Source organism: Peromyscus maniculatus, chromosome 8 (assembly GCF_049852395.1).
Source record: "Peromyscus maniculatus bairdii isolate BWxNUB_F1_BW_parent chromosome 8, HU_Pman_BW_mat_3.1, whole genome shotgun sequence".
In the NCBI taxonomy this organism is placed as follows: domain Eukaryota; kingdom Metazoa; phylum Chordata; class Mammalia; order Rodentia; family Cricetidae; genus Peromyscus; species Peromyscus maniculatus.
Window position 1 is genome coordinate 29,999,913 of NC_134859.1, and position 10,326 is coordinate 30,010,238.

General features: G+C 40.3%; 1 protein-coding gene across 3 annotated transcripts in view; it reads left to right on the top strand.

The window, feature by feature from the left end:
• Positions 1 to 7,861, top strand: part of Sox30 (SRY-box transcription factor 30) — a 43,142-nt gene extending 35,281 nt beyond the window's left edge. Inside the window, exons 5-6 of one of the 3 annotated variants that reach the window (XM_076578206.1) lie at positions 7,100 to 7,232; positions 7,436 to 7,861. In XM_076578206.1, the coding sequence (XP_076434321.1) occupies positions 7,100 to 7,190 (91 nt within the window). In that variant the 3' untranslated portion in view covers positions 7,191 to 7,232; positions 7,436 to 7,861. The remainder of the gene's footprint in view (positions 1 to 7,099; positions 7,233 to 7,435) is intronic. The other 2 variants (XM_076578207.1, XM_006997377.4) reach the window with 2 other exon arrangements.
• Positions 7,862 to 10,326: the final 2,465 nt, after the last annotated feature.

Below are 10,326 nucleotides of genomic sequence, written 5' to 3' on the forward strand. Positions count from 1 at the left end.
ACAGTTGTTGAGGTCGGGAGCTGAAATACGCTTTTAGGTATAGGTTAGTTTTCTAGGGCCGATAGAACAATACATCAAACACATAGTACCTTAAATCAGCAGTGACAATTCGTTTTGTAGTTCTGGAGTCTAGAAGTCTGAAATTAAGCTACTGACAGGCCTGTGCTGTCTTCTGAAGATTCTGGCAAAGAACCCTTCCTAGCTTCCTGCTGTCTTCTGAAGATTCTGGCAAAGAACCCTTCTTCCTAGCTTCCTGGCAGTCCTCAGCTGCCCTTGGCTTATCGCTACCACCATCTCTTGCTATCACCATCTTCTTTCTGCATGTCTCTCTCTCTCTCTCTCTCTCTCTCTCTCTCTCTCTCTCTCTCTCTCTCTCTCTCTCTCTGTGTGTGTGTATCTGTGTCTGTGTCTGTGTCTGTGTAGTATGTGTACATACATGTGGAGGTCAGAGGACAACCTCAGGTTTTATAGATCTTGTATTCTATCTATTTGAGACAAAGTCTCTTTTTTTGCTTCCCACTGCTTAGGCTGGGCCAATCGGCCCACAAGCTTTTAGAGATTCTCCGGTCTCTACCTTCAGCTTGTTTTAGGTTCCCATGTGCTGCTGCTACACTGGTCTTTATGTGCGTTCCAGGGGCTTGGACTGCCCACATGCTTGTAGGTAAGTGGTTTAGCCACTGAACCATCTCCCCAGCCCCACCCTGCCTCTCTTTTTCTTTTCTTTCTTCCTCTTTTTTAATTTTTTTTTGGGGGGGAGGGTAAGGGATTGGTTTTTTGAGACAGGATTTTTCTCCATAGCCCTGACTGCTCTGGAACTAGCTCTATAGACCAGGCTGACTTCGAACTCACAGAGGTCCGCCTACTTCTGCCTCCCAAGTACAGGGATCAAAGGTGTGTGCCGCCACCACCCAGCATTCTTTCTCATTTTTTATGACACATGAAAATTTCATACCTGTATACACCTTGTTTTTATAAGGACACAAGTCATTGGAATCATGTTCTGCTCAATCCAATACAATGTCACCTTGATGCAGTCACACCTGTTAAGACCCTGTTTCCAAGTAGTCATATTTTAAGGTTCCAGGTGGACATGAATATTGAGGGGCACTCTTCAGCCCACTGATGGGGTTTAAAACTAAGATGGGAGGGGTGGTTGCCTTGCTCCTCTGAGTCATTTTCAAAGCCAGTGGCTTTGTTTTCATGACTTGAGATGCACTATATTTTGGAGCAGAAAATACATGAAGATTGTGCTCTATAGGCCCGAGCAGTTAATGGAAGGGGAAGGAATGTGCAGGCTTCATTTCCCCAGCTCCTGAGCATTCTCAAAGAACAGAGTTCTCATACCCTCGGTTCGGCTAGAGTCATTTACAGCAACAGTAGCCCCTGGGGAGTTGCTATGACCAGCACAGTGAGTACTGAGGTCCAGCTTAAGAGAATGTGAGGAGAGAGAATGATTTATCTCCTTCACCATGGAGAATCTTTTGTGAATAATGTATTATAGTTTTGTTACAGAAAATGTCACATACTAAAAAGGTAACAGTGTAGCATGATGTACCCCACATGCTGGCACCTAGCTTCGGAAGTTGACATTTTACTGCTCTTGTTTCTCTGGTTTCCCCTTACTTTGATAGCAAGGATGTATTTTAAAGAAAATCACAGATCTCATATTTCATGTACAGAAGTACAGTACACTTTCATACTCTTCATCCAAAATCCAAATAAAATCCATTTTATTACTGTTGGTGTTCAAAAAGTTTCAGATTTCAGGGCACTTCTGATTTCAACTGTGGAGAGTAGAAATATTTATGTAGAAAGCTTATGCAAATCCTTTAAGCTCGAAAGCAAAACAAGACTCAGGGCTGGGGAGATGCTCAGTGGGTTGTGTACAGGCTCTTCTGCCGAGCTTGATGACTTGGGTTCCATACCCAGGACCTACATGGAAAGAGAGAACCAACTCCCAAAAGTTTTCTTCTGACTTCCTCACATGCACAGTAGTACAGGTGCCCCTCCCCCCAGAGTAAATAAATATGAACAACAACATCCTGAAATCAGGACACTCTGGTTCTAAACGTTTTGAATAGAATACACTACACACACATGCTTACTAGTTACAGATTTATGAAATGACCACCTAGCCTCTCATAGCTGAAAATTTCATGTGCCTTATTAACCAACAATTCATCCATCTTTGCTTTTCTTTAGTGTCTCAAACCTTTCTTTTCACATCAGGTGTGGGTAAGTCAAGAGCTAGCCAATATACACATTGGGTTGACTGTTTGCTAAGCTTTTGCCAGTGGCTCTCTACCTTCTTCAGGGCTGTGTAGTGACCAAGAAACAAAAACTTATCCACATCCTGGATGTGGCTTCTTACATCCTAGGGTACTGACATGTTCTCTATCCCTTATTTTTTTTTTTTTTTGGTATAAAATGACAGATGTTAAAATTCAGTGAGACCCAGTTCTTTGTTTCTTTTCTTTCCTTTTTATTTCATTTATTTATTTATTTTTGCAATGGTACCTCATAGGTAGTAGTGTATTACATGAAGGAGTACATAAAACTGATTTTCTCTCCAGTGATGGGAAGAATGCCCAAGGGTTCCATGTGGTGTTGACATGGTTGTGTCTCCATCACCCTTCCTGCTGAAGCAGCACACAGTCAGCTCCTGGTTTCATGCTGGCTGCACTAGAAGAACATGAAAAATTCCAGTGTGTAGTGTAGGCCCTGCCCTAGGTGGAGGATATCAGGAGCCTTGGCAATAGCATTCCTTTGTATTTGAGATGTAATATTTGTGCATCTTTATGGAACTTGATGCATCTATACAGTATGTAATAAAGGATAATAAAACATTTCCATCTCTTTAAATACTAATCATTTTATGTGTGGGAAATTCTACTCTTCTGGTCATTTTGAAATGCAGCACAGATTGTTTTAACCAGTAGTTACCTGCTGTGCTGGAGCAGAACCAGTATTCCTTAACTCTGTTTTGGTGCCACATTCTCTGCCCTTTCCAGTCTCCAGTCTGTTCTTACTAGTTTCCACAAATGAATAATAGTGTTGTGTTTATCTTTCTGACTGGCTTATTTCACTTGGCACAATGATTCCCATTTCTACTCATGTTGCTGCAAATTTTTTTTTTAGTATTCTATTCTTTTTATGACTCAATAGTATTCTAGTCTGTAAAGATACTATAGCATGTTATCTGTTCATCCACTAAAGGGCATTGGGACAGATTCAATACTTGTGAATAGTGTGATAATAAACATGGGAATATAAATATCTTCTGGTATAATGACCTCAGCTTTGAATGTATTATATCCAGTAGGGGGCTTGCTGGATCACATGATAATTTGTTATTTCCCTTTTTGGTGTTCAGTGCTCTATGTATTCTGGATATTGATGTAGAATTATTGATGGATAATTTGTATTTTTCCCACTCAGTATACTCTCATTTCCTTACTGTGTGAGGATTTTTAGTTCATCATCCCTTTTGTCTGTTTTTATTGCCTGTGCCTTTGGGTCCTGTCATTAAAACTAAGTCATCACCTCCATCACACCAGTATACATGAGCCTTCCCCTTGCTTCCTTGCAGTGACTTTATAGTTCCATGTTTTGCATATAGGCCTTTGATCTGTTGTCAGTGAGAGAATCAAATGTAGTGTTATTCTGCTGTCTGTGTATATGTCCATGTTTTTCTGGCACTGTTTATTAAAAAGACTGTATTTTCTTTGTCCACCATTTGTGTATTCTTAGTATATTTGTACCTAATCAGTTGGAGTATTGACAAGAATTAACTTCTGGATTTTTGCTTCTGTTGGGGGCTTGTCTATGTGTCTGCTTTCATGATGTTTGGGTTACAGTGGCAGTATAGTATACATAGTATACATATGGATTTTGTTTGTGTGGAGAATAGGGTCTTATGTCACCTAGGTTGGCCTTAAACTGGCTCTTTCATCAATATATCATAGTTCCCATTGTAGACATTTCTCACTTCCTTGATTAAATTTACTCTAAATATTTTATTTTGTGGCTTTTGTGAATGGATTGAACTCCTCATTTTCTTTCCATCAATTTCATTGTATGGCTTGTGTTTGAAATCCCAGAGCACATCAGAATGAGGCGGGAGAATGCAAGTTTGAAGCCAACCATGGTTATATACTGAACTCAAGGTCAGCCATGGATGCACAGAGAAAGTCTGATTTTTGATACTTAATTCATAGTCTGCAGCTTTACTAGATTTATGTATCCACTCTAACAGCTTTTTGATGGGGAAATTTAGATTTTTCTCTATAGAAAATCATGTCATATGCAAATAGGGATAATTTATCTTTTTCTTTTCCCATTTAGATATTCTAGTTTCTCTTTCCTTCTAGTACTATATTAAGTAAGAATGGTGAAAACAGGTACCTTTGTGCTTTGCAATCTTAGAGGAAACATTTGCAGTTTCCTTGCTCAGGGTCATATTAGCTGTGGGTTTTGTACACTTAGCCTTTTGTATTTTAAGGATTTCCTTCTATATATGACTTGGTAAGAATGTTTTGCCGCCGGGCGGTGGTGGCGCACGCCTTTAATCCCAGCACTCGGGAGGCAGAGCCAGGCGGATCTCTGTGAGTTCGAGGCCAGCCTGGGCTACCAAGTGAGCTCCAGGAAAGGCGCAAAGCTACGCAGAGAAACCCTGTCTCGAAAAACCAAAAAAAAAAAAAAAAAAAAAGAATGTTTTGCCATAAAAAATACTGTATTTTACTGTATACTTTGTCCATGGATATGATATATGCTACAGTCCTGAATTCTGCTGATGTGTTATACGCTTATTGGTATGTGTATGTTGAACCATCCTTGAATCCCACTTTATCATGGAGTGTGATCTTTCCCATATTCCAGTAAATTTATTGAGAATTTTTGCCACTATGTTTATGCAGAATATGAGTCTATAGTTTCCTTTGCTTTCATACCAGGGTAATGGGGAAAGCTGGACATACAAAAGAGTTTGGCAGAGTTCCTTCCATTTCAATTTTTGACTAGTTTTCACAGAATTGGAATTAGTTTTTCTTTAAGTAAATAGTACAATTGACTAGTCAACTCAGTAGGTCCTGGAAGGTCTTTTAAACAAGACACTTAAGGCCTCAGTCTCACTACTCAGTACTAGTCTGTCCCATTTAGGTTCTCCCTCCTCTCCTTCCTCCATCCCTTCTTTCCTCTCCCCTCCTTTTATTTGTTGATTGTGTTTCTCTGTGCTGCCCAGGCTGCCCTTGAACTCCATATAGAATCCTAGTTGACCTCAAACCTGGATCCTCCTGCCTCTTCGTCCTGTGTCCTGGAGTTACAAACAAACCACTGTGCCTATTCCTGTTTACTCTTGACTCAGTTCGGGTGGCTTCTGTGTGCTCATAGACTTACCCGTTTCTTCTAGGCTTTCTAGTTATTTCACCGTGGGATTTGTCCTAACAGATTTTAATGAGCCTTTGTGTTTCTGTGCTGTCTGTTGCATTATCTTTTTCATCTTTGGTTTTGTTTGAGATCTCTCTCTCTCTCTCTCTCTCTCTCTCTCTCTCTCTCTCTCTCTCTCTCTCTTCCACCTAGAAGTTTGTCAATCTTGTTTTTCCTTTAGTTTTGATTTATATCTTCATATTTCTATCCTTCTACTAATTTCTGGTCTGTTCTGTTGTTGCTTGCTGAGTCCTTGAGTGCACTGCTGAATGCTGCTTCGAGGTTGTTTTCTTTCTGATGTATGGGGATATTGCTATACATGTCTCTCTAAGAACTGCTTTTGTTATGTTACACAGATTTTGCGAGGTGGTTTTCACTTAACTACCAGAATTTTTTTCCTTTTAATTTCTCCAGTTACCCATTGGTTTTTGTTGCTCATTGTACATTTTTTTTTATGCTTTCCATTCTTCTTGTTGCTGTTGACTTGCAGTTTTATCCTGTTGTGACCTTAGAAAATGTGAGATATTACTTCAGTTTTTAAGAAATTATCAAGACTTGATTTAGGGCCTAACTAATATATGAGCTACCTAGAGAATGTTCCTATGTGCTGATGAGAACGTGTTCTGTTCTTTTAGATGAAAAGTAAATGTCTGCAAGGTCCATTTGCTCTATATGAAATCCTCAGCCAGTACCTGGAAAGCATAGACTAGTCTTAACTGTGTGTTGACTAATATTATTATTCTAATCATGCCAGCATTAAAATAATACTATGATTCTAATCTAATCTCCATTTCAGTTTCCCACCAAGTCTTAAAATTGAATCTTGTGACAGACAGTTACTAATTGAGTATGTCTACATTCAATGAAGGCTTTATATGGGAAGTAGTTTGGCTATTCTCTCTGCCATACCCATGGAGTTCAGTGGAGGAACCTGAAGGTGGAAAGCTGTGTGAACAGCCATGGCAGCTAGAATGATGGTATATCCGAGCACGTGTTTTCAATTCTAAATACTGAACTAGAGTGTGGCAGTCTGGTTGTAAGCCTGAAAAATGCAAACACTGACTTACATGTGTGGTGTGTAATGTTAGCAAGGACCTCTTATTGCAGGGTTTGGGAGTGGAACATCTTCAGAGGTTTGAGGCAGTGGTCTAGTACTTCTGCCGTACAATTGAAAGGAGAGAGTTGGTTTTCCTTCCTATCTCCCTCCCCTTTTTCTTCTCCTCTCCCCTTCCTCCTCCTCTCCCTTTCTCCTTCCTAGTTCAGAAGCTGCACTAAGTCACCTGGCATTCCATGAGGTTTGCACATGAATATGATCATTATGTTGACTGTCACTAGATGGAGCTCATGAGCCCAGTTTGTGTGTAATCCCTGTTCATCTCCGGAGAGGGGATCAATACTCAAAGAGAATTGGCAACTGGTTTTGAGTGACAGGATTATTAGCTTTGCCTTTAAAAAGTCAGTTGTAAAACTGCAAAAGTTTTTTATTCCACAACCTTGCCCTTATTTTTATTTTGTTTTGTTTTGTTTGCAATCCCTTTGAAGCATAGTGTAGTATCAGTACTAAATCTTTATAGTACTGAGAGTATTCTAAGTTTATTTTTTACTGTGTCATTTGTATAATAAAGCTGGAGTCTTCTGTTCCAGGGCTTTGAAATTTAGCAGCTCTTCCTTTCAGCCCATTCCAGGAAGAGCAGGGACCACTTTGCTGTTGTTACCTGACGTTTTCAGTGTCACACATGTACTTACATTTCCAGCACTTTATGTAGCTAGAGGCCAGGATGGGATTTTCTCTATCACGCTCATCGAAGGTAAGAAGCTAGAAACTAGAAAGAGGGGATAATGCTGGGGATGGCTTCCATCCAAACTGCCTGTGCTCTGAGTTTTGGATGGGGAGGTGAGAGGCAGTGGGAAGGCAGAGGAATGCTTTCCAAGCCTTAAAGAACATTCAGTTAACTCATAGTCAGGCATATGTGGGCAAGATCTAATCTAATTTTTTGTCTTTCTACCACAGCACATGCCCTTATAGTCGGCCTCCTTTTGGCTATGGAAATTTTCCAAGTTCAATGCCAGAATGTCTTGGTTACTATGAAGACAGGTACCAAAAGCACGAGGCTATATTTTCAGCTTTAAATAGAGACTATCCTTTCAGAGACTACCCAGATGAGCACACACACAGTGAAGATTCTCGAAGCTGTGAGAGCATGGACGGGCCTCCTTACTACAACAGCCATGGCCACAGTGGGGAAGAGTACTTGAATCCCATGCCTCCATTGGACATTGGAGCCTTGGAGAATGTCTTCACAGCCCCAACATCAGCTCCCTCTGGTGTCCAGCAAGTCAATGTCACTGACAGCGACGAGGAGGAAGAAGAAAAAGTGCTCAGGAATTTATAATTTAAAACAAATATGCACAGAAAATAAACATTTCTTAAAATATATTCTGGGTCAGTTGGTGTGAGAAAAAAGCCTAGAATGCTTTGCTGAGAGTTTTCAGCCATGATCTGAGGAGTCAGAACCAAATGCCATTCATGTCTTCCTAAATTCTCGTTAGTGACCCTGGATTCCCGATGCCTCAGCATAGGGATGTTAAAATCTAGAGTAGTTACTTTCATGGCTGAAATTTGCACCAACATGTGATAGCATTACTTTATCTTGGAACATTTGAAATACAGAAAGCTCCCAGTGGCGTGTGAGGACACACATGTGAGTATATATCTGGCATGGCAAGTGTGATTAGAATTTTATCTCAGGGTACATTTATTTTATTTTTCTGAAAATTTGCTGTTTATATATTTATGAATGTTGTCAGTTTTTATGTAACATTTTGAAAATATTTTGATAAATTGTAGACATGAACTAGAGCTCAGTTGCTAAATTTAATTTACACTAATAACCATTTATAAGTTGAAAATGTATTTTAATGACACCTGGGCAGTTCCTTCAGATACAGTCATTTCTGTTACTGAACATTTTATCATCATTTTAACTATCTTTCCCATTTGGTATGCATTGTTGTATTGTTGTTGTAACTGAATAAACAGATGAAACCACTCTTGTTAAATGTTTTCTGTTGAGAGGAGGGACATGAGCACTGTAAGTGCTGGTCAGGTGTGGTTAGCTTTTATGCTCCGTGCAGGTATTTCTGCTTAGCAGCCGATAGAGTGGCACAGAATCCTGTTAGTCTGTGTGTTAATTATGTGTGTCATTGCTGCGATAAAATACCTGAGAAAAGCAACTTAGGGAAGGAAGGGTTTGTTTTGTCTCATGGTTTGATGTTATGGTCCATCATGGGGGAGCATGGCAGAAACATGAGGTGGCTGGTCGCATTCCATCTGTGCTGGTACTGAGCTTGTTTCCTCTTTATCAAAGACCCCAGCCCATGGGATGATGCCATCCACATTTAGAGTGCATTGTCCCATGTCAGTTAACCTGATCTAGAAACTTCCTCAGACATGCCAAGAAATTTGTCTCCTAGGTGATTCCAGTTCCTGCCAGGTTAATAATAAACGTAAATATCACCGTTTGCATGATTTGAAATTGTACCGCTAATGATGTGTGTGTGTTCTAATGCTGTTTTGAAAGTCTGCATATGATTTAAACACTCCCCAAAGGGGACATTGTGTTCACCTGGCTTGAAGGCCATGGGATTTACTTACAATTATGTAAACTTAACTCACAGTGAACACCAACGTTTGTGATGTCACAGCTTGGCAAGCATCCATTTGTGAATAAAGGGTAGAGTAAGGACCACCAGAGTCATCAATATCATTTTAAAAGGTATCTGTCTACAAGGAAAAAATTGAATTATTGGGAAATTGCTCTTCTGTAATTTTTATTTTCAGGTTTGATATTCTTTTTTTGTGTGCACCCATGCATGCAGACATGGAGGCCAGAGGATGGCATGGGTGTCTTCTTTAATCATGCTCTCACTGAGCCTAGAGCACACTGTTTTGATAGATCCACCTGTTTCCACCTCACCCAGTTCTGGCTTACAGATATGCACCGCTGTGTCAAGCTCGTACATGGACGCTGAGGATCTGAACTCATCCCCCTGAGTCCTGAGTTCATTCCCAAAGCCTCCAAGTCTGATACTCTTTTAATTGCTCAGCACAGATAATTTTGATGTAAAGATAAAATCCTGAATTTATTGGATGATCAAATATCATGTCATTTTATGTGTGAACTAAAGGAACATTACATATTTAATGTCTGTTAATCCAGTTAATGTCTAGGAGAAATGTATGCAACAATTTGACCTTTTTTTTTTTTTTATCCCATCTCATTTAGAAGGCTTTTGTCATAGCCTTACCCTACAGACAGAGTAGTTGAGGAAATCACTGTGTAAAACAGCAGAAAGGGGAAGGTCACAGTTCACCATTTCCTAATTACCTGTTTCCAGGGTTGCCTTTCACCTCTTCTTCCACGGTTTTCTTAAAAAAAAAAAAAAAAAGTATTATTTAGTGTGTGTATGTCTGTGTGTGTGCCATCTGTGTGCTATATCAGTGGAGGCCAGAAGAGGGTAGTATCTCACAGAGCTGGAGTTAGAAGAGATTGGGAGTCGTCCAACCTGGGGGCTGGGCATCAAGCTTGGGTCCTCTGGAGGAGCAGCAGGTGCTCTTGACTGCGGAGGCATGTCTCCAGACCCTTCTACAGTTGTTCAGTAGCTAGGGCTAGGCATTCTCTTAATTACCTCTTCCTCATGCTGGCATCAGAAGTCAGTTCAGGTTGTTTGTAGACCCACAGTGTAAGTTGGACCAGAAACCTACTTGTTTATTACTTAGCGAAGACCAATCAGATAGTCGTGCGTGCCCACAAAGTACCCATACCTGTTCACTTACCAGCTTTTAAACCACTGACTGAAGATCTACAGACTAACACCCCCACCCCCACCCCCTTACCCCCC